At 40.4% G+C, this 24,431-nt stretch overlaps 1 protein-coding gene across 2 annotated transcripts in view; it reads right to left on the bottom strand.

The window, feature by feature from the left end:
* The window catches only part of LOC148867708 (lon protease homolog 1, mitochondrial-like), a 56,188-nt gene that overhangs the window by 24,181 nt on the left and 7,576 nt on the right, over window positions 1–24,431 (bottom strand). The window contains exons 5-8 of one of the 2 annotated variants that reach the window (XM_088979260.1): window positions 17,566–17,607; window positions 17,301–17,423; window positions 16,884–16,961; window positions 7,374–7,472 (exon numbers count right to left, since the gene is read on the bottom strand). In XM_088979260.1, the coding sequence (XP_088835386.1) occupies window positions 7,374–7,472; window positions 16,884–16,961; window positions 17,301–17,423; window positions 17,566–17,607 (342 nt within the window). The remainder of the gene's footprint in view (window positions 1–7,373; window positions 7,473–16,883; window positions 16,962–17,300; window positions 17,424–17,565; window positions 17,608–24,431) is intronic. The other variant, XM_088979261.1, reaches the window with a different exon arrangement.

Genomic DNA, 24,431 nt, shown 5'->3' on the forward strand with positions numbered 1-24,431 from the left:
CACTCTACTAACAACTTGGCTTTGTCTCTGAATAGGGATAGGAATTGCTCCACCTTTGACCGAGGTATTATCCTTGCCCAGGTGAGGAACTACTGCACCTGTTAGACAGTGTGTGCCCTTAGCTCCAGTCATATTGATGTACATTACGACATTTATTGTAAATGAATAGAGTACATATTTGATTCATGTTATAGTGGTGTGTTTCTGTGTAATACCCTTAAACTGGACACTTATGAGACTCGTGTTAGTTTAGAATGTTCACAGCCATTGGATATGTCTGGGGAGATTTATCCTACTAACGCTGACACTAATGTGCCGCCAAGTGTTGGGGTAGCCTGTCTCAACTGCCAAGGTGAGACCCGAGGTACATGCAGTGTAGGTTTACCTGAAACCTTGAACCGGACCGGATTTCTAGTATTGCCCTGGACCTTGGAGATTAGTGGGCAAAACTGGAAAGTTACACCTGACCCCTAGACTCGACTATGATATTGCACTAGGTGTTAGATTGGGCTGTCTTTGATATGCCAATCAGTGAGATCCTTAGAGGGAGTCAAAACCTAGGTATGTTAGGACAGTCCGAGAATTCATCTGAGTGGGTGATCATAGTGACAGAATCAGCCCCTTTGTCAGACAAAGATAATGATTGGGGATGCACTCTCTATGATGGAAACCAAGACTACCGGCAGCCGATTTCAATTGTTGAAATTTGTTTTGCAAAATATATTTTATATACGGATATAAATATATATACATATATATATATATTATTGTTTCAAAATGTTTGCAAAAGGTTTTAATTCCCGGGATCCATGTGAGTAGAGAGTGCAGCACTGTTCCTTGCAGCCGAGGGAGAGGTCCTCTCTTGTCGGGCAGTGTTTGATCATTATGGGCTGAGAGGTTAAGTGTAAGACCATTGAGGGTAATGCCTGATGGGCTAATCTTGCATATGCCCACAGTCCTTGGGTTTTTATAAGGTGGCTTGGCCCAGGGACCACTTAGTGTAAGTGTTGGGCCCATTAGGAATCCATTTGATGGGCTTCAGGGGGTTCACTATCTTTTCAGTGAATTCGGCTAGGCCTTGTAACAAAGGCTGAGCTGAACCCATGTGGCTAATGTGTAGATCAATGTTTGGGTTCAACGCCATACAAAGAAGCCCAACTGGGCAGCAGGTTGGAAGCAGTTTGAGCACTTAGACTTAATGGGTCTAAAGCCCATTTCGAACTAGCCTAATTTGATTAGTTAAATAAAGGGGCGGATCTGGGATTAAATCAACAAATAGGATAAGGTCTTACCCTATCCACTCAGAGAGTCCAAATCTAAATTCAGATCTGAAAACCTCCTAATGAGATTAGGAGAAAGCTGATCTAACCTACAGATAAGATAAGGGCTTATCCTTATCTCTTAAAGAGAACTCCTAATCCAAATACAGATTTGGATTAGGAAACTCCTAATGAGATTAGGAGCTCTCTTTAAGGCTATAAAAGGAGGAAGCGGCAAACCATTCACATCATCCTCACCATCCCAGAAATCTCAGAGCATCCAGAGAGAAGACAGCAACAGTGTGACTGCGCCATCTTCTCCCTGCGATTTCCTCAGGTTGCCGCCATAGCCAGTTCAATCTCCTTCCTTTGTAGGAGCGATAAAGAGGTGTCTTGATATCAGTCTTTGGAGAAAGGCTGATCAGAAGTCGTGCTCACTGCCTCCATCAAATTCTTGCTGAAGAACTCGGTTCGTTGGACGGACCCAATTGATTCTGCTCCACCATTCACTGTGTCATCTTCAGTGGGAGCAGTCTTTAGAGTCTTTCTTTGGGCATGAACACCTTCGTTGGGAGATATTGCATCTTCGTATCAGGTATATCCCTCTCCTACTGTTTTGGTTCAGATCTGGTTCGGTTCTTGGTTCAAGATTGATCCTTGAAAATGCTGATTTTCTAAAACAAGGAATGTGATTCCTAGATGGAGAGAGAGAAATTTTTGAAATTTCGCCCCACCTTCCTATAGGGTTCGGCCATCCATATGATGGATCTCTCATCCCTTCAGCACCATAGCTCTTCTGAGCGCCCAAAAGAAGTCCAGTGGGTGCTGGTGAAGAAGGTTCGAACAGAAGTCTTGTTCCCATTTCCTTTCCTCAAAGAAACTTTTTCCACACCTACTTTTGACGCTACCTATACTGGAACCTTCAGAAATTCCTCATCAGTCTTTCCTCCTTCAAAGTTTACCCAATCTAAATCAAACTCATCCTCTTCCTCTTTGCTTCTGCTATACCTTGGATTCGGTCGTTCAAGGCCAGTGGAGTAGGAGACCAGCCTCGACCTCCAAAACAATTTTTCCGCAGCCTTAACAAAATGAACCTTTAAACAGGGCTGAAACTGGGACAATGATAGACCTGTTTTATCATCTCCTATTTTCTTTGCCTCTCTCATCACGTGTTTACTTAAAGTAGCATGTGACCTTTGCTCTAAGTTGGACCCTGGTCCATTTGAGAGCCCGATTACTGAAACAGCTTGTTTCGGTTTAGGCCCAGTTTTCACTTGTTCTGACCTCTTTAAAGGCCCAGCTCCTTCATTTAACAACCACATCTCAGGCCCCAAATTAGATGCAACAGATTTTAGCTCTAAGTTGGGCCTTGGCCCATTTGAAAACCCATTCGCTGAAACATCTTCTTTCTGTTTAGTTGCAGTACACATGTCATCCACACTTACTCGAGAGCCTCTACAATCATCTTTTGCATTAACTCCCTTCTTCAGAACCTCTGCATAGGTCATGCAACAGTCGACTGGTTTAACTTAGTTTGCACGCTTCAACTTTTCCACTTTGTGTTTTCTGTGTTCTGCAGCCCCAAAGTTTCCATTTCCGAGTAAACTTCCGCTAGTTTGAATTCAGCCAATCTCTGTGACCCACAAAGGTATTCTTCTTCAAGCTCTTTGTCTTCCTCTCTCCTGGAACCCCTCCACAGAGCTGCTTTAATGGAGCTCAAGATCCATGCTAAGTGGAAAACATCATCAGCTAGCACCTGCACCTTTCTTGGGATTTCTTCAGGTTTCACTCTGTTTAATCTCAGAGCCACTGATCGAAGATCTAAGGCAAAAACACTTTCAAGTTTTGCCTTACACAAGGAAGCAATCAACTGGAAGATCTCCCTCTTCCACAAGTGGAAATGGAGCCCAACAATCCAAATGGTTATACCATCCTCCACTGAGAAGTCTTTAGAGTTTGAGCTAGGGGACCATCTCATCACTGTAGCCACCCGTGTGTTCAATATTAGACTCAAGGCACTGATATCTAGCTCGTCTCCCATCAAATCTACAAGAGCTTTACGATCTTCAAAAGGGGTCAACAGTATTGGTCCTTTTACCTTCAATTCTCTAACCAAGTCTTCTGCGATAAGCCTCCAGTTTTCTGGTTTTTTTCAACTTCAACCACCAATTTCTTTTCCCAAACTACCTTTTCTGTATTGTAAGCCACTTTATCAATACCCAGACCATTCACCAAGAAATGACTTTCAGTTTCTTTTTCCTTTTGAGGGTAAGGTTCGCTCGTTTCTCCACACCCCTGCTTCAACCCCATCTTTTACTTTGTTTCTTCTAAGAAAGTTTGTAACAAAATTTTAGTCTCACTCCAACTTGATCTATTTTTCCCTTCAGGGATACAAACTAGCTGTTTCTTCCTTCTTCCAAAGTATTCAACCAACACCAGGAACCTTCCCTATGTGTTCCATCTTCTTTCAGCAAAGTATCTTCGGTCACCTCCTTCTATGGAACTTTTCCATTCTGCTTCTGTGTCTGTTTGAAGTGCCTTTTCCACGAAGTTTCTGAACCATTCAATCACGGCAGTCCCAACCAGCATAACCATAGCTTTCCGCAACTCCCTGATCTTCAGTGTGATCTTCCCCTTCACTTTACATCTCTCAAAAAGGAATGTTTTTGCCTCAGCTCTTTGAAGTCTTCTCCAGGTTGATATCTCCTCGAACTCCGTTCTCTATGGACAGTGACATGATTCATTTGTTTTCGGCCTTCATCATCCACGTCCACCAAAGAAAATCACGAAGCTTCTGTTTTATCTTGGAGGTCGAATAACAAAATTAGATTGACTACACAAATTACCACCAACTAACATTGAACCTAGAACCCCTTTGATCACAAAAATTGCTTAAATGCTGTAATGTTTCAAGAGTAAATAAAGATCTGGGGAAGCTGGTTTTTACAGAAGCCTCTGAAGTATAGCATTTGCAGTTCTTCTGTTTTAGTTTACATTGGAAAGGTAGCTGTCACAATACTGACAATTCAACCAACTTCAATTTGATTACTGTCTGAGAATTTCGGGACAATAATTGTTTTATGGTAACTACCACAAGGGTCCCCTGAATTTGCGGCTTCTGTATTCATAAAGAGGTTGAAAATGCACAGATGATGCGCAGGTCTCAAAAAATGGGACAGAGAGAGAGAGAGAGAGGTTTGGGGGATTATGTTTCCATGTCCAATAAGCCTTCTAGAATCATGTTGGAGAAGATATGTTGTACACTCAGGCCTAAAGGAGAAAAGAATAGCATCTTTTTTTTTCTTTCGATATATGAGTAAGATTTTATTAAACCAGCAAATAAGAGTTACAGGCAGCCCAATTCAAGAATCAAGGTCAGTGTTTGAGTTTCTCTGTGGTGATTGGGTTGATAGAAGAAGATGGTGCTAACATTTTATTAGGGCAGCCAGGGCTCTGGCCTCTAGAATGAATAACTTGTTCAGAAGGTCAGAAGGATTAAAAGATAAGAAAACACTCTAGTAGATTCACCTGCAATACAGAGAGCAAACCAGGTGGTGCTGTATGAGGGTCTATCATTCTGTGGTAGACCAAGGTAATGTATATGCATATGGAGTATGTCATCCTTGTGGCTCAGAATTTACTCCTGTGGGACAGCATCTTTGTGCTTACTGTACTTAATTACCTCAACTAAGCCTTGTTCCAGCTATATAGGGTTACCTTACAAAAACCCTGTTCTGCAATTCATCCTTGTAGGCAAACCAGGTGGTGTTGTATGGGGGTCTGTCACCAAGGTATGTATATGCATATGGAGTACGTCATCCTTGTGGCTCAGCATTTACTCCTGTAGGACAACATCTTTGTGCTTATATAGGGTTGCCTTACAAAAGCCCTTTCTGCAATTCGCTCTGTTCAGTGCCATATCAATTGGAAAGTCATTGGACTCATGGGCCTTTTAACCATATCTCATTACTTCCAACTCTTGTCCATTTTGGCGGTTTGGCCAGGCCCTAGCTCTTCCAGACCCTTCAACTGTGTTTAATTACTTGTTTTAATTTATTAAAAGGTTTCTAATCTGTTAAACCATATATATAAGTAGGAAATTCCCGGCGAAATGGAGGGAAGCTAACTCTCTGTAGGGATGCAAACAGATCTGATCATATTCGAATCAGGGTATATCCAAATCCAATCAGACACTGTTCATGCCAGGTTGGATCCGATCTGAAGATCTGGTCAGATCTGATAGGCCTCAACTTGAATTCAAATCCTATCAGTAAGTTGGGTCTTTGGATCTGATCCAATCCGATTTGTTTTCGTTAAAAATTAATAATTTATTAAAAGAAAAATAAAATACAACAATTTAAATAACGAAAAAACAAAAAATATAAGTATTTTTTAATTATTTTCATCATATATATACATGTCTTTTATTAAAAATAAATAAATAATATAACAAATTTATAAAAATACAATATAAATAATATAGTTATAAACAAATAAATAACATATATATGTATTATATATTTATACTTATAAATATATAACATATATCGGATTGGATAGGGGTGATCCGCATTCGACCAAATAGGATTGGATCGGATCATGATCCAATCCATTGCACCCCTAACTCTTTGTGCTAAGCATGTTATGGCATATTATACATATCCAGACTCAGAGAGGTCCTGTCATTATAAGTTCCACTTAAGAGATCGCTATGTCCAATGCAAAACCAATACATATAGATAGGTACATATAGCACTTTTATGCATGTTGTTATGTATGTACACACACACACACACACACATATATACCATCATCCATTCCCCTAGATGATTCAAGAAGAGTTCTGTACTAGAAATCTAGAATATTTAGGGGGGAGGGTTCCTCCATTAATGAATCTTAACATGATAATAAACATTACAACCATAAGTAATAAACTGAGATATTTGATAGAGAAAAAAACTCATGAAACCCATAAGCTTTGATTAGACAATACAATATATGCATATATATTGTCAACAAGCTTGACAAGCTTGTAATGAAGTTAAACTGCTTTAGCACAACAAAGACAACTTAAGGGATGATTGATCCTTATAAATAAGAGGGCTCTTATTACAGCTTTATGGATTGGATTCTTATGTTGTTTGAGTGTTGGTGGAACCTGCCATCTGATACTAGCTTGTTGTGTTGTCCATCTATTTTTGAATGGCACACAAAGAGAAAGAGAATTATGTGAAAGTGCATAAGAGCAGATTTGTTGGGGACAGTTTAGGAAGAAAGGAACACTAGAATCTTTTGTGAAAAAGAAAGGAGCTGCTCGAAAGCTAAAGAATGTATTTTGACAAGGGCAATTCAGTGGCTGAAAACTCTAAAGCTCTTTGATGCATACTCTTTTGATGACCTATGGAGAAGCTGGTTAGCAGTGGCTAATACTTCTACCGGGAAGGACAGACACAGGGTTGAATGGATGCCAACAGGGGAGGAGTTTATCAAGCTGAACTTTGATGGGAGTAGCCAAGGAAATCCAGGACCTTCAGGCATAGAGTGCTGAGAAACAAAGATAGTAACATTATATCTTTGTACTCAGGTCCTGCGAGTGTGGAAGACTCTTTAAGGGCCGAATTACTTGCTGCTGTACAAGGAATCCAGCTTGCAAATCAGCTAGGCATAGAGGATCTGATTATTGAAGGGGATTCCCAGGTGATAGTGGGTTGGCTGAAGGATCCGGACACTGTAATTTGGGGTTTTAGAGATCTTCTCAAAATGGATAAATGGTTAACAGGGAATATGACAATCAGAGTTCAGTGGGTAGGCAGATCAGCAAACTCAATGGCTGATTCACTTGCAAAACAAGGGGTTCTCCGGGATACTTTATTTTGGGCTTCTGTGTAATTTCTTTTATACTTATAATTCTGTAACCAGTTTTAAAGGAAAAGTCGCATCTCGTGCCTTTCCACGGGTTGCATGTAACTCTTATTTGCTGGTTTAATAGAATTTTACTTATTTATCAAAAAAAAAAAAAGTGGATTCTTATTGCCTGTGCATTAATATGTTTATGACTTTACGTATAGTCTCTGAAAAACTAGAAAAAAAAATATATTAAAAAAGGTTTCTTACATCAAGTTCTTCCAGCACTTTCTGGCATTGCAGCTTGTTTGCCCCCGAAATAGCAGCACCAAAATCTGCCAACCTTGGAAAATTGAAGTCACCAATATGCTGCAATTGTCAACAGTAAGTGATTGGAAACCAAAAATAAATAATCTAATCTAGTCAATCATGTTCATTGGTCTATAACTATGAAAATATAATATACTTGCCAGTTCATTTTTACAGTCAGCATCTTTTCTGGCTAAAGTAACCTTTCAAGAATCATTAAGACAGTCAAACAATATATCTAATGCAAATGCAGGGAAACAGAAGTGAATCAGTAATTGACAATTTGAGATTTCATAGAAGCAGGACCAATAATGGCATGCAATACAACAAAAATCTCAAAGTATATTAGTTACTTTCATCTAAAGAATATCACACAAGAAGTGGATGCGATTTGAAAGTTGTGGTTGATTGTTTTGCCAGTTCAGTGATTAAGGTTTTTGTGGTGTTAAAGGTCTTTCCCTGGTGTATCTTTTTGTTTTTGTTTTTTTCAATTTTCCCTGGTGTATATCTTTTTGTTTTTCCTTTTTTCAATTTTTCCTGGTGTATCTTTTTCGCTATCTAATGAATTCTATACTGATCAGTAAAAGAAAAACAAATTTGAAAAGAGCAATTAGTAATGATTAAAAGTAATTTTCCTACGTCTAACATTTTTAGTGTGTTAATATAGGGCTTTTACAAACCCTCTTGAAGCTCTATTTACATTAAGCCCTTATCAAAGAACAACCATCTGAATGATAGATTGTTTTTTTCATGATTGCTTTATTGTTTGTGTAACAAACAATCTGCAATCTTCTATCCAACACATAAATATAGATGTACAATTCTAATCCTAAATGAGGCAATTTCTTCTGCCATTCAAAATTTATCTTTACATGTAATTGTTAAATCAAAGTTCTCTCTCCAAAATGTCCCAAAAACCTTCCATTTCATAACTGAAAAATGACTTGGGGAAATAAAGAGAAGAACCAATTCCATCTTTACAGAACTTTGTAAAAATCGAAATACTAGTTAGCAAGCACCTTAGACAAGGAAAACTTTAACTCCAAATACTAATTTCAATAGAAATACTACCTTACGACCATTAAAGTACCGAGTAAAACCAAGGTTTAGAGTATTGATACACCCCGATATGCCGGCAGGGGTGTATCAATACATTTTACCCCACACGTTTTTTAGTTTTTTTTTAATTTCAGTTTGATATATTTTAATATTGTTTAATAAATAAAAACATCAGTTTCCTGAAAACACCTTTAAATAGGTGTATCAGAAACCCAAAGATACAATAGGATACACCTGATACAGGACATATCGTATCGATACTTTGAACCTTGAGTAAAACCATATTGCAGATGAGGATAAGTTACAGATGAAACTTCAATCACTAGCATCTCAAAATATAAAAGTTCATCTATCTTTCTTATTTAATAGAATTTCTTGATCCTTACATGGGCTGAAAAGCAAAAGAAAACTATCAGATTCAGTGAAGCCCAGGACTGACAGAAACATTTGCTGATTCTCTTGCTAAGGAGGCAGTTAATAAAGATAATCTGTATTGTGGCCCTGACCTGGCAGGCAGGCAATGCTTGTACTTTGAGGCTTGCTAGCTGCACTTAGCCAAGCAAGCTCTCTTCTCTCATTTATTTGCAATAAAATTTCTCTTGATCAATATCCTGTCCTCCATTAGAGGACAAAGAAAACTGAATGGTTCTCTTGTAGATTCCAACAGTAATCCTTTATTGAATAACAAAGAGAAATAAAATTTTATCGAGTAAAAACTACTAAGGAAAGGAAATGTACACCTATTCATTCTCTACAATGATATCCAGAGTAAAATATGAGTTTGATCTGGATGATGATCTATGGATGTCCTAAAGCTCCAGAATAGAACCACCACCACCCTGTTCTTGTCTTCGAAAATTCCCCAACAGACCACAAATTGGTAACACTGCACTCAATCCAGAATATTTTAAACTTTTATTTCCAGCAAAAGATACTAAGAAAACTTCAAAAGGACTACTGTGGCTGAGCAGTGACTTTATAAACAATGAAGAGAATAAAGGCCAAAAAAGCTGCACAACTACAAGTGATGAATAAGTGCCTAGTATCTTCTTCATGTATATTGCATAAAAAACATAGGCTTGACATTCCGGATCCTCTATTTTTAAACAACCTGAGGTCAGAAAATGATATCCATGGACAATAATCTTGCAAAAGCATCCATTCTTGGAGGAAGTGATCACTGCAAGCACCCCAAATCTGAGAAGTTTCACCTGATTTCTGATAAATGCATCATAAACAACTTCATTGAGAAGCACCCATTGGTGCATTCCTTCCACCATCTTACAGCCTGAGATAAAGGTGAGATCTTTGATACCTCAAGTTTTCTTTCATTCTCAATTTCTGTCTAAAAGGTTCTGAAAATTGGACACCATACAATTTGTTTATTTCTTATTTCAAAACATTGATCCAAGGTAATGTCTTTTGAGCTAAGCCAACGTGACATGAAGAATCAGACTAGAGACATTACCTGCTTCAAGTTCTGAACAACCAACAAAGAACTGATGAAACATCATTTTTTCTAGCCATAGAAATATACTATTAGTAGAGGAAACTGTTGTAAGGCTTATTTAATTGTTACTTTATAGCTGCTGTTAGTAGGCTGACTTCTTAGGATACGATCAGTTAGTTACTTGTCTTTTTTTCTTATTATTTTGGTTATAGGGTGTGCCGCCAGAGGCATACTTGTAATTTCTATTCTTTTATTGAGTTAATATAAATAGAAAACCTGCGGCAGCCAGTAGCATCTTTTTTCTCTCAATCGTACCTCTCTCTCTCTCTCTCTCTCTCTCTCTCTCTCTCTCTCCATGAATCATTACATGGTATCAGAGCAGGTTTTCTGGGCTGTAAAAGACCCACGATCCCTCCTGTTCTGAGCAAGGTTTCTTTCTTTAAAAGTTTTGGACGTGGAAGACAGGGAAACCCTAGTAAGTTACTGGCGGAAACCCTAGAAGTTTTCTGGCGGCAATTCCTGATTCCTGTGTTTTTTCTTGGTCGTAATACCAAGAAAACCCTAGTCAGAGAAGGGGGATGCTGGTACAGACTCCCTTCCTCCTGTGTTCGATGCTGTGAAGTCGATTTCAGGTTGGCACCTTCATACAAGTGCTGAACAGGTGTGTTCTTTGTTTCAGTCTTCTTTGGCCGATGATGTGTAGGGCTCATTCCTTAGTTATATAGATATTTGTTTGGATGTTGAATTGTTAGACTGTATGACCTACAGTCAGACTGATAATAATGTCTGCCTTGGTTGTGTTGAACTGATTACCAGGCTGGTTTAATGACTTGTGGTGTTGACTGAACCTTCTCAGAGTTGTTTTCAGCAGTGTTTTTTGTTCTCTTCCTCACATCCTAGAAGTAAATTCCTTGAGGGTTGGTATTCTGTTTGTGGCTGCTGTGTAGTTGGGTGGTGTTTGGACTGTTTTTCAGTAGCATCTGATGGCAAATTATGAATCAACTTCATCGGGGGTTAGACCAACACGCAGCACAGCAGGTATGGGAGGTGAAAACATGGTTTTTCCCATGGCAATTACCCCATTAAACGGTCTGAACTACCTGGAGTGGGCTAAGAGCGTAAAACTCTATGTAACAGCAAGGGGTAAAGCTGGTTACATTAATGGAAAGGTGAAAGAACCCAAGGGTGAGACAGCTGAACATGATAGGTGGGACCAAGAAAACAGTATGGTGATGTCTTGGCTCCTCGCAGCCATGGAACCTGATGTGAAGAAAAACTTTATGTGGGCAGACACCGCTAGTGAGATCTAGGAACAGGCCAGAACTATCTATTCTGAGCAAAGGCATTATGCCAAGGTTTACCAGTTACAGGCTAAATCTTCAACATGTAAACAGGGAAACTGTAGTTTGTCTTCATATTATTCAGCCCTTACCTCCATATGGAAAGAATTGGATCATTATTAGGCTATAGAGTGAAAACATGATGATGCTAAGGCCTACAGGAAGCTGGTCTCTCAGCAACGTGTGCTTGCCTTCTTGTTGGGATTGAACCCTACATATGAACCGTTGAGGGTACAGATCCTAGGAAGCAAAGAGTTGCCTAGGGTTCACGAGGTATACTCCCTTGTTCAATCAAAAGAAAGCAGGCGGAATGTAATGGTTACAGCTGAGGGGGAGCAACAAGTTGCTTTGGCTGCAATAAATAATAACTCCACAGGGAAGAAAAGTGACACTAAGAAGACTGATGATAAAGATAAGTTGTTCTGTACCCACTGTTGGTGTTCACGACATACACGTGACACTTGTTGGGCCATCCACGAGAAACCCAAGTGGGCAACGAAGAATCAAGAACAGGGTAAAGGTCAAGGTCAAAGTCAGAAGAAAATGAGCACAGCACATGTGGCAACCCAAGATACTCAGGTTGCCGGTAGTACCTGGGACCACCCTATTAAGTCTGACCCCAAGGAAGATATAATGAATTCCTTCAGAGAGCACCTAGAATCTTATGGTAGGGCTTTGCAACAAATGGACAACTTAGTCACTGGTACTCCCTCTACTTCTTTTGCATCTACTTTAGGTAATACGGCTTCTGCATTCCATGTCACTCCCACGGATTCCCCTTGGATCATTGACTCAGGGGTCTCCAACCAAATGACTAGTAAGCCGAACTTGTTTCAGTCTTATAGCCTTTTGTCAAGAAGGGATAGAGTGAGACTTGTAGATTGTTCTTTTTCCTCCATTGCAGGCCAAGGATCAATATCTCTTCCCCATGGCCTTAACCTGAATTGTGTATTGCATGTCCCTCAACTTCCTATAAATTTGCTTTCAATTAGTAGCATTACAAGCTCTTTGAACTGTAGTGTGACCTTTTTTGCTGACTCGTGTTTTTCAGGACCTAACTTCTGGGAGGACGATTGGTAGAGGAAGCCTAGTGGATGGTCTCTACATTCTTGACAACAAAGCTGGTCTCTCAGTGTCATCCTTAGAGTCACAGAGTCAGTCAAATAAGAGTCAAATTTTTTTGTGGCATAGTCGTTTAGGTCATGCTTCTTTCGAAATAATAAAGTCTTTGTTTCCGGTCTTATTTAAGTCATGTTCAATGTCAGAGTTCATGTGTCAAACGTGTTAGTTGAGCAAACAATGTAAAACAACTTTTCACTCAAGTAATAAAAGATCAAATGTTCCTTTTCATGTTGTGTATTATGATGTATGGGGGCCTACCAATGTAATCTCTGAGGGCAGATATAAGTACTTTATCACATTGATCGATGATTACTCTCGCTATACATGGGTAATTCCTATGCGTAGTAGAGACGAAGTTCCAAAGATAGTGAAAGACTTCCAGAGGGTGGTATTTACATAGTTCCATGTTGAAATACAGATCTTCCAATCTGATAATGCAAAAGAATACTTCCATGGGGAGCTCAATGAGTTCTTTGCCTCCCACAGATCTATTCATAGGAGCTCATGCGCCAGAATACTACAACAAAATGGTGTTGCAGAAAGGAAAAACAGACACCTCCTTGAGGTAACTCGCAAGATGATGTTACACATGAAGGTTCCAAAAAGGTTTTGGGTGGATGCGATACTCACAGTTGCTTATGTCATCAATCGCATGACCTCCAAAGTGCAGAACTACATGGCCCCTCATCAATTATTGTACCCTCAATCTCCTTTATTTTCCATCCCCATGAGAGTCTTTGGTTGTCGTGCCATTGTACATGATTTGTCTCCATCTCGAGGGTTAGACCCTCAGTCCATTCCTCGTGTCTTTCTGAGGTATCCCTCCTCTCAAAAAGAGTATCGGTGTTTTGATCCAGTTAGTCATAAGTTTTTTGTGTCTATGGATGTGTCCTTCTGTGAGTCGGAGCCATTCTTCCTGCTTCTCCTCAGAGGGAGAGTAGTAGTGTGGAAGAGGAGAAGTAGGTTCAGGTATCTCTTCCTTCTATTCCGGACCATTCTCCCTTCCGTGTCTTCCAACGTACACGTCGTAGAGATCAGCGATGTGATAGAAAAATGGAGCAGCCAAACACTGAGCAACCGACACCACTAGACTCCCAGGAGGTAAGTCCACCCCCTAACCCTACTCCTACTGTGAATGACCTTGACATTCCTATTGCCCAACGAAAGGGAGTCAGGTCATGCACTACCAAACACCCCATTACCCATTTTGTCTCCTATGATCACATTTCCCCCTCATACCGAGCCTTCCTATCGGCCGTTGATTGCATCCCTGTTCCCAAAAATGTTGCAGAAGCCTTAAAATGCCCTGAAAGGACAGATGCCATGAAGGAGGAGATTAACGCTCTTCACAAAAATCAAACTTGGGAATTGGTGGATCTTCCAAAGGGGAAAGACCCCGTGGGGTGTAAATGGGTGTTCACGGTTAAGCACAAGGCAGACGGAATAGTTGAAAGGTACAAAGCAAGATTAGTAGCCAAAGGGTACACACAAGTATACAGGGTTGACTATGATGAGGCTTTTGCTCCAGTAGCTAAGATGAACTCAATTAGGGTTCTCCTGTCCTTAGCTGCTAATCTTGACTGGGAATTGCATCAACTGGACATAAAGAATGCTTTTCTGAATGGTGACTTAGAGGAGGAAGTATACATGGTTCAACCCCATGGATTCTATGCCAAGGGAAGTGAAAATAAGGTGTGCAAGCTACAAAGGCCTCTCTATGGCTTAAAACAGTCTCCCAAAGCCTGGTTCAGTAAGTTTCACATGGGAGTTCAACAGATGGGCTTCAAACAATGCCAGACTGATCATACACTCTTTGTGAAGAGATGTCAGGAACAGGTTGTTGTATTGATAGTGTATGTGGATGATATCATCATTACAGGGAGTTGGAGCTCAGAGATACAGAACTTGAAATAATTCCTTGCATCTAAATTTGAAGTGAAAGATCTACGCCTCCTGAAGTATTTCCTTGGGATTGAAGTTGCCCGCTCAGAAGGGTATCTTTGTCTCTCAAAGGAAATACACCCTTGATCTATTACAGGATACAGACAAATTAGGTGCAAGGCCGGCAGATACTCCTATGGATGCGGACCACAAGTTAGGTGACTGTATTGGTGAACCTCTGAAAGATGTGAAATAGTTCCAAAGGTTAGTGGGAAAGCTAATTTATTTGTCCATGACCCGTCCAGACATGCCTATTCCGTTGGGGTCCTAAGCCAATTCATGCACTCTCCTAAGAAACCACACATTGAGGCAGCAGAGAGAGTTCTTAGATACTTGAAGAAATATCCCGGAACAGGCCTACCATTCAGTAAACACAATCACCTAAAGGTGGAAGTCTTTACAGATGCTGATTGGGCAGGAGCTGTGGATGACAGAAAGTTCACTAGTGGGTATTGCACATTTGTGGGAGAAAATCTGGTGACCTAGAAAAGCAAGAAACAAAGTGTGGTAGCAAGGTCAAGCGCTGAAGCTGAATATAGAGCTATGGCACATGGGGTGGCTGAAGTCCTTTGGCTAAAGAATCTTCTAAGGGAGCTTGGAATTTTTGTTCATAGTCCTATGTCCCTCTACTGTGACAACAAGGCTGCAATAAACATCGCCAACAACCCTGTCCTACATGAGAGGACCAAGCACATTGTGGTGGACAAACACTTCATAAGGGAAAATTTGGAAAAAAGGGAAATTTAAATCCCTTATGTCAACTCCAAGGAACAACTTGCTGATGTCCTCACAAAGGGGCTTCCATGCTCGCGGCACAATGAGTCATGTGACAAGCAGGGCATGATAGACATATTCAGCCCAACTTGAGGGGGAGTGTTGTAAGGCTTATTTAATTGTTACTTTATAGTTGTTGTTAGTAGGCTGACTTCTTAGTATATAGTCAGTCTGTTACTTGTCTTTTTTTCTTATTATTTTGGTTCTAGGGTGTGCCGCCAGGGGCATACTTGTAATTTAAATTCTTTTATTGAGTTAATATAAATAGAAAATTGGCGGCAGCCAGCAGCATCTTTTTTCTCTCAATCGTAACTCTCTTTTTCCTTCTCTTTCTCTCTCTCTCTCTCCCACTCCCCATGAATCATTACAAAAACCTCTTAAAGCAAACAATTCAATACTTGCGTGCGACAATCCTTTTTCATTAGGCCACTTTTTCCTTTCTAATATCTCCAAAGAAATCTCCCAATAGAGCTTTGTTCATACTTCATTTACTCCAGTTCTTCTAAAACCTAAACCTCCTAATTTGTTGTGTTTGTGCACTAACTCCCATTTCATCAATTGAAATCCACCCCTCCCAATTATTAAAAAAAAAAGATTTCTTATGAAGTCAATCTTTTTTTTTCCAATTGTATCAACAACTGATGCCAAGATATCAAGTACATAACAATCAAAAGAAGTCTAATATACCGACAGAAGTTCCTTTATAAGGATGACTCTTCCTACTTGACAAGTGAGAAATAATAGGCATTAGTTTAATACCTTGGAAAACTTTTTTTTATGGATAGCATGTTGAATTTTATTGATTGTGAGAAAAAGAATGGGTATATACAAAACAGTGCCCAGCACCCCAAAGCAGGGGGGGAAAAACTTTCTTTAACTGTTTACATTTACATTAAAAAGCCCTTTGTACCGCCCCCCCCCCCCCAAAGAGCAGCCATCTGTTCACCCCCTGCTTTACTAAGGTGCCTACAAATTTGTTAGCAGCTCTAGGCACCCCCTGGAATCCCTTGATAATAATGTCCTTTCCCCAAGCTCTTACTTCCCTCATAATTGTTCGGAAATGCCATGTAACCAGGTTATCATTTCTAAGCCAGCCCAGCACCACTTTAGAATCTCATGATGACACCTTGATAATAATACCTTGGGGAACCTCACCACTTCATAAACCTAATAATTGATATAATTTATTATTTACTTGCAAGGATAATTTGGTTTGTTCAGTTCAGTATATTTGTGTTAATTTGTCTTCGTTAAGATTAATGCTGAAAAACTAGGCATCATAACCATTTATTTACTTCCTTGGATTATCACCTTATACACCTAACCAGCTAACCTTTCATATGAATTTTTATTGAGTTGCAAGGAAATTAGATCAATTCAGTTCAGAAGGTTTATGTTTATTTACTTTCATTAAAAGTACTATTTAGAGTATTTATTTATGTTAGAGAATATCAACATATTCAAGGACCACACCTAATAGCTTAAGCTTTTAAGTGGAATGGTTCTTTGAGATGGTATCAGAGCCATTTTGACCAAGTGGTCTAGTGTTCGATCCCCGTTACCCCCATTATAATTAAATAAGTTTCAGCACAAGGTATGGGTGGGCCTGTGTTTGTTCACGCTTCAAGTCCAATAGGCTTTCGTGTGAGGGGGCGTGTTAGAGAATATCAACATATTCAAGGACCTCACCTAATAGCTTAAGCTTTTAGGTTGAATGGTTCTTTGAGAATTTAAAACATCCCTATGACTTGATTAAATAAAGAACAATATGTTGGCATGACTTACCCAATCTTTCCCTAATTTCTTTCCTCCCTCATCTTTCTTCCTTTTCCCTTTCTTCTTTCTTCTTCTTCCATCATTTAACTGGCAGTAGAATTATTAAACAGATAGAATTCAACAATGAATTGATGTTCACATCCAAAGAATTCAACAGTTCCATTAGAGTAGGAGGATGAGAAGCAAATAAATGCAAGGAATAGAATCCCAAGTGAAGCAGACAAGTGATCAATGAGGGTAATTTCTACTATTAGAAATATGAGATACGCACATCTACAGATTCAGTAAATTCAAAAGCCTCCAGAGCCCAACCTAGTATACGAGAGCAAAATGGTAATGAATCCTACTAGGTAACAAAATTCAAATGCATGCAACATTTACAAAGAGTTTAACTAAAAACCAAAATACATAAAAATAGGGACAAACCTGGGTATATGTCTGGACATGATCCCTCCATAAGGAACTTGTCTTAAGAACATCCCTTAGGGTTGCTATAACTTCAAAAGATGTGGCTTTAATAACATCATCATCCTTATTATAAGGTTTATCCTGCAACAGAGATAACAACAAGATGTGAGAAGTAGATATGCAAATGAGATATCTTTTGAACAACTCATAAAGAACTCCAAAAAAAAAAAATCTAAGTTCTTATGCCAAATAAAGAGAAAATTTTGAGACAGGGATAGCACACCTTAAGATGATCAACTTTAACCGTAAGGGGATCCTCGCTAACCTGCATAAAAGAGTCAAAAGTTCTTAGTCCTGGGAACTTTTCAGTAAGGGGACAATAAACATCAAATCTTGTAAAAGGCTGAGAAGTGATCTATTGCAAGTTGAAGGGTCTAGAAGAAGGGCAAGGTCATTGAAGCAGTGAGAAATGATTTAAGGGCACATAATTTAACAATGGAGATGGGCACTGAACAGAGTGGAATGGTAGAACAGAATTAATGCAGCTAACCCCATATAGTTAGGACAAGGCAAAGTCAAGTTTTGTAGTCTTAATATAAAGCATCTCTCCCATTTCAGAGAGGTAAAGCCTTCAGATCTGTTAGTTACATTAATCGTCCATTCTTCACTCTACTGTAGTTGTTTTTGCTGTTGTCATCTTTCATTAACCTGGTCTTCTCTGTTTGGCATTGTTCTTCCACCCAATTTCTATTACTGGTTTGTGTCAGAAGAAATTGATTGGTCCTGCTAACCTGATATCACAGGTCCAAATTTTAGTTTATCCTCTTATTTTTCCTATTTCAGATTTGACTATGCACTATTGATTGTTTAATTCTAGTCTTTTTTTGTCAGCTTAATTCTAGTTATTTTTGTACTCATCCAGTTTCACTTTTAAGCTTCTCTCCTCTTTTCAGCCATTTTTTCCTCCTTTTTTTCTGTAATCAGCTCACCTTGCACTTGTTAAAAGAGTTGCAGGAATCTTCTCTGTTTGGCATTGTTCTTCCACCCAATTTCTATTACTGGTTTGTGTCAGAAGAAATTGATTGGTCCTGCTAACCTGATATCACAGGTCCAAATTTTAGTTTATCCTCTTATTTTTCCTATTTCAGATTTGACTATGCACTATTGATTGTTTAATTCTAGTCTTTTTTCGTCAGCTTAATTCTAGTTATTTTTGTACTCATCCAGTTTCACTTTTAAGCTTCTCTCCTCTTTTCAGCCATTTTTTCCTCCTTTTTTTCTGTAATCAGCTCACCTTGCACTTGTTAAAAGAGTTGCAGGAATCTGACTCTATGGCCCCCAAGAAGAGAGAATGGATTCTTTCTTCTTCTCAATGGTTGTTTTCGGTAGCTGTTGAAGGAGTAGGAATTTTCTCTTTTTTTTTTTTGATAATTGAAATAAATTTATTAATCAGCAATAGACAATAGTACAAAGTCCCCAAGGAGAGGCATGAGTGGCAACCTCTCCAGGCTAGTTAAGTACAAGTTTCCAGATTACTAATAACTTACAAAGTAGCACAAAAAAGATCTTCCCTGGAAACCCCCTGTTTGGCTAAAGAATCAGCCATAGAATTAGCAGACCTGCTAACCCATTTTACCTCAACTCTCATATTGCTGGTTAACCACTTTACTTTTTTTATGAGATCTTTGTAGCCCCAAATGGTAGTATCCGGGTTTAGAAGCCACCCCGTTACCTCCTGAGAGTCCCCTTCAACTAGGAGATGCTCCACCCCAAGTTGGTTAGCAATCTGAATTCCTTGTACTGCAGCAAGGATTTCTGCCCTTGTGGAGTACCCCACTCCCACCAGCCCTGAGAATAAGGAGATTATGTTGCTGTCCTTATTTCTCAGGACACCCCCTATACCTGAAGGCCCGGGGTTACCTTGGTTGCTTCCATCAAAATTCAACTTGATGATGTCTTCCAAAGGAGGAACCCATTCTGATAAAATTCTATTCTTGTTTGTTGAAGTGTTAGCTATTATTAACCAATTCCTCCACAAGTCATCTAGTAAGCCCTGCTATGGTATGTTCACTGGTGAGCTGTTTCAAGGGAGCTCACCCTCCTGAAATGGATGAGAGGAAGAAGACAAGAGAGAGAGAGGGAAAATCTCAATGATTCTTCTTGCTTTCATGCATTCGCGAATGGCCTATATAGAAAATGGCCAACTGCAACTATAACCGATTCTGACATTCTCAGTGCATGTTCTCGGTACATGATTAATTTTCAAAACATGGACGTCGGTTGTATACGAGAGTGATGGGTGGTGTCACTCGCGTGATCCTGGGTTTATTCTGGACTGGCGCCTGGGCCTGATGGGCCTAACCTACACTGCTCAAGTCTTCCCCTCCGCTGGGCCTAACATTCCTGTCTCCTTCAAGAATGACCTTGTCCTCAAGGTCGAGTGTAGGGAACTGGTGTTGCAGTTGGTCATAGTCCTCCCACGTGGCATCTTCCTGAGGTAGTCCACGCCACACAACTACGGCCTGTTTAAAGACCTTACTGCCCTTGCGAACCCAACGTAGATTTCTGATCAGTAGAGGCTCAAACACCACTTCCCCTTCCTCTGTGAATTGTGGATGGATGGGACTGGTGATATCGGTGGAAGCCAAGCATGGCTTCAGAAAGCTGACATGGAAGACGGGGTGCAGCCGGCACCCAGCAAACAAGTGGAGACAGTAGGCCACAAGCCCAATTCGTTCTGCCACCTGAAATGGGCCGAAATACCTAGGAGATAGCTTCTGGGATGCCCTCCTCACCAAGGAGGTCTAAACCCAATCCCCAACTAAGCATGGTTTCAAATGTCGCCAAATGTTGCTAATGTCGCCCGACATATGTCGATGTCGAGGCTCACCAACACGAAAATGGATGGTAATATAAAAATACATTATTTCGGTCGACATTTCCTATATTTCGAAAATGTCGACCAAATCGGCCCAAATAACCAAAAAAATACAATTTTTCCTATTATGTCGATAGGATGTCGACTAATGTACATTAATAATATAATATATTAGTATATTATATTAATATAAATTATTCCATTAATAATTTCAATTTAATATTTATAGAAAATAATTAACAAAATATAAAAAAATAACAAATTAATTACTTTATAATATAAAACATAAAATATTTTTCAAGCAATAAAATATTAACTAGTTAGTATTTTATTAAAATTAGAAAATGTTTATTAAATTTTATAATAAATCATATTCTACACTTAATATAAAAAATCATAATAAATTCATTAAGTTTTATAAGAAATCAGAATTTATCATAATCTTAATACTACAAAAAGGAAAATCAGTTTATTAAATTTATAATAAAGCACAATGTATTATAACTTTAATATTTAAAAAATCAGAATAAATGCATTTCTATTTACCACTGTGAAATAAATATATTAGAATTTATAATAAATCAGAATTAAAAATAAGAAAAGAAAATATCAGATAACCTTGTAAAAACATCAAAATGCATAATAAATCAGTAAATCGTCATTTACTAATTTGTTATTGATCTTAGTTTCTTAGCTTTATATAATGGTTGGGAATAAGATAATAGTCTATAAATATGTATTAATGCTTCTTTTATCATTTTACAAAATATCTTTGCATATTTCATAATATTTCCACAATGTCTCTAATTTTTACAATATTTCCCCTCAACATTTCCGACATATATCCTATATTTTGGTAAGCGACATTTCCATCGACATCGACATTTTAAACCTTGCAACTGAGAACTCTAATTCTCGATGCTTCTTGTCATAGTTGCAAGTGGAATTTGAGGAGTTTGATAGTATTATCCCTTGCTTGTAACTGTGTTTCTACCTTGGCAGCCGACGAAGTACCTGGCTCATACGGCAGAATGGAAGGAGGTTCATAGCCGTATAGCACTTTAAGGGGCGTCGTTCCAACTGAAACTTGGAACGTGGTGTTATACCAATATTCTGCCCAGGGCAGCCACTGGGCCCACTGTTTGGGCCTATCACCCACAAAACACCGCAGGTATGTCTCCAAGCAACTGATTGTCCACCTATCTGCGGATGGTAGCTGGTAGAATGCAACATCTGAACCCCTTGAGCTGTGAAATAAGCCTTCCAGAAGGCACTCATGAAAAGGGGGTCCCGATCAGTTAATACGGACTGTGGTGTCCCGTGCAGTTTGGCTACCTCCCGAATATAGGCCTGGGCCACTGTAGTTGCTGAATAGGGGCAGGAAGGACTGATGAAGTGAGCATATTTACTTAGTCGGTCCACCACCACCAACACCATTGATTTTCCCTGAGACGTGGGCAGCCCAGTTATAAAGTCCATAGTGACTTCTTCCCATACCCCTTCCGGAATTGGTAGAGGTTGCAACAACCCCACTGGAGTCAGCTATGACAGGCCCATCAAAGTAAACTCACCAGCTCTAGAGAGTGCATCGGCTACTGCATTAGAAGCCCCAGATTTGCATTTGATTGCAAAGTCAAACCCCATTAACTTGTAGGCCCATTTATGCTGATTTGGGCCCAAAACTCGCTGCTCCAACAAGTGTTTAATGCTGCGGTGATCCGTCCTGATAGTAAACCTATGGCCCAATAGATAGGCCCTCCATCTTTGAACCGCCAAAGCAATGGCCGTGAGCTCCTTCTCATAAGTGGACTTAGCTTGGGCCTGTGATGAAAGAGCCTTGCTGAAGTAGGCTAAGGGCCTGCCTTGCTGCATCAACACAGCCCCAATTCACTTACCTGAAGCATCGGCCTCTACTACAAACTCCAAATCAAAATTTGGAAGAGCCAGCGTAGGTGGAGTGGTTACTACTTCCTTGAGAACCTGAAATGCTTCTTCTGCTTGTTGGTCCCACACAAATGAGTGTTTCTTCAGCAGCCACGTGAGGGGAGCGGCAAGAACCCCATATCCTCTAATGAACCGGCGGTAATAACCCGTCAGTCCAAGGAACCCCCTGAGAGCCCGTGGGGCGCTGGGTCGGGCCCAAGAGATCATGCAACTAATCTTCTCTGGGTCTGTGTAAACTTGTCCTCCAAAAATAATATGCCCCAAGTAGCTGGTCTGGGAATGCCCAAACGAGCATTTTGAAGGTTTGGCGAACAACTGATGTTGTCAAAGAAGGTTTAATACACATTGTAAATGCTCCAAATGAGAGGCCCAGATGGAACTGTAGACAAGTATGTCATCGAAGAACACTAGGACAAATAGGTGCAGATAAGGCTTGAATATCTCGTTCATGAGTCTCTGGAACGAAGAGGGGGCATTGGTCAGCCCAAAGGGCATCACTAAGAACTCAAAATGTTCGTCTAAGGTCCTGAAAGCTGTTTTATGAATGTCTTCAAGGTGGACCCGGATCTGGTGGTAACCTGATCGCAAGTCCATCTTAGAGAAGTATTTAGCTCAGCCCAACTCATCAAATAGCTCCTCGATCAAGGGTATGGGGTACCTGTCCTTGATCGTGATGTGGTTCAAGGCTCTATAGTCCACACAGAATCTCCAGCTCCTATCCTTCTTTCTTACCAAAATGACTGGGGAGGAAAAGGGACTGCTGCTGGGCCTGATAAATCCTTTGTCTAACAGCTCTGTCACCATACGTTCCACCTCTACCCTTTGATAATGGGGGTAGCAGTAGGGTCTGACATTAGCGGGTTGGGCTCCGGGCTGGATAGGAATCCAGTGGTCATGGTCCCGGGTGGGTGGTAATGAGGTGGGTTCTTGGAAGATCTCGGAGTAGGACTGAAGCAGAAGTTGGAGTTGTTGGGCTTGGCTTGGGGTGAGGCTAGTGTTTTCTGTGAGCGGAATGGGCCCAGTTGGTATAGAGCCCATGCTCATCAAATATGGGATGGACTCTTGTTGACAAGTCTTGAGAACCACCTCTAAGTTGTCAGCAGATATGGATTGGGCTCTATTCCCTTTTAACATGTAGGAGTTCCCTTCATAATTAAATTGCATGGCCAAGTCGGCCCAATTACATACCACCGGGCCTAGCAACTGAAGCCATTGTATGCCCCAAGACAATGTCTGCCCCCGTGAATTCTAACGGGTGTAAATCCACATGAAATTTGTACCCCTGAATCTTCAATTCTACAGACATGCACTTACCATCACAAGAGATTTGGTGGCTGTTGGCGACATTAACTGCAAACGGGGAGACAGGTTCTATCACCAACCCCAGTTGCCCGGCCAGTCGTGGTGTAACAAAATTTAGAGAGCTGCCACTGTCAATCAAGACAGCCACTCTCTTCCTTGAGATCAAACCTTGCACTTGCATGGTCCTCGGGGCCTAATATCTGGCTAGAGCCTGAAGGGATATGATGCAGTACTCTACTTCCAGAATCACCTCCATTTGGTGGACCTCCGGGTCACCGGTTTGGGTCTCATAGTCATCCTCTCCCTGTACTTGTAGAAGATATACCTGCTGGGCCTTGCATTTGTGGCCTGGGACGAAATTTTCGTCGCAATTGTAACAGAGACCCCTCTCCCTTTAGGCCTGCATCTCCGTCCAAGATGGCTTCCGGTAAGGAAGCGTCATTGCTCCAGCTCTTCTGTTCGGCAGAGCGGGTAAGGGTACCGGTTTGGTGGTAACAGGGGTTGGAAGTAGAGGCCTAGGTCTCAGTTCAGCCTTAGAATGAGGTCCCTTCTGAATCAGGCCCACTTGAGGCCCGTGAGGTCTACCCAACTTCTTAAGTCAGTCCAATATCTCCTCCTGAAGTTTGGCCAACCCTACTGCCACCATCAGGGTAGTCGGTTGCATGGTATTCACCTCATTCAAATGTCTTCTCTTAGTCCCCCTATAAAGCACCCTACCAAGGCAGCCTCCGGCCAGCCCTAAACCCAAGTGGACAACCGTTCAAATTCATTTTGATATTCCCTCACCGTCCCTTTCTGTCTCACCCGAGAGAGAGTCTCATTCAAGTTTTCATATCCAGAGGGACCGAACCTCACACGTAGGGCTTAGGTAAGGTCCAACTAGGTGGTCTGAGGGTGGGTCTTACGGTACCACTGGTACCACATGATAGCTTCGCCATCCATATGTATGGCAGCAATGGAGACCCTCTGATCTGCCGGGGTCTCATGGAACTCAAAGTAACGTTCTACCCGGTAAATCCAAGAAA

This window comes from Nelumbo lutea, chromosome 3 (genome assembly GCF_056320005.1).
Source record: "Nelumbo lutea isolate HS-2025 chromosome 3, American lotus-T2T, whole genome shotgun sequence".
Taxonomy (NCBI): Eukaryota; Viridiplantae; Streptophyta; class Magnoliopsida; order Proteales; family Nelumbonaceae; genus Nelumbo; species Nelumbo lutea.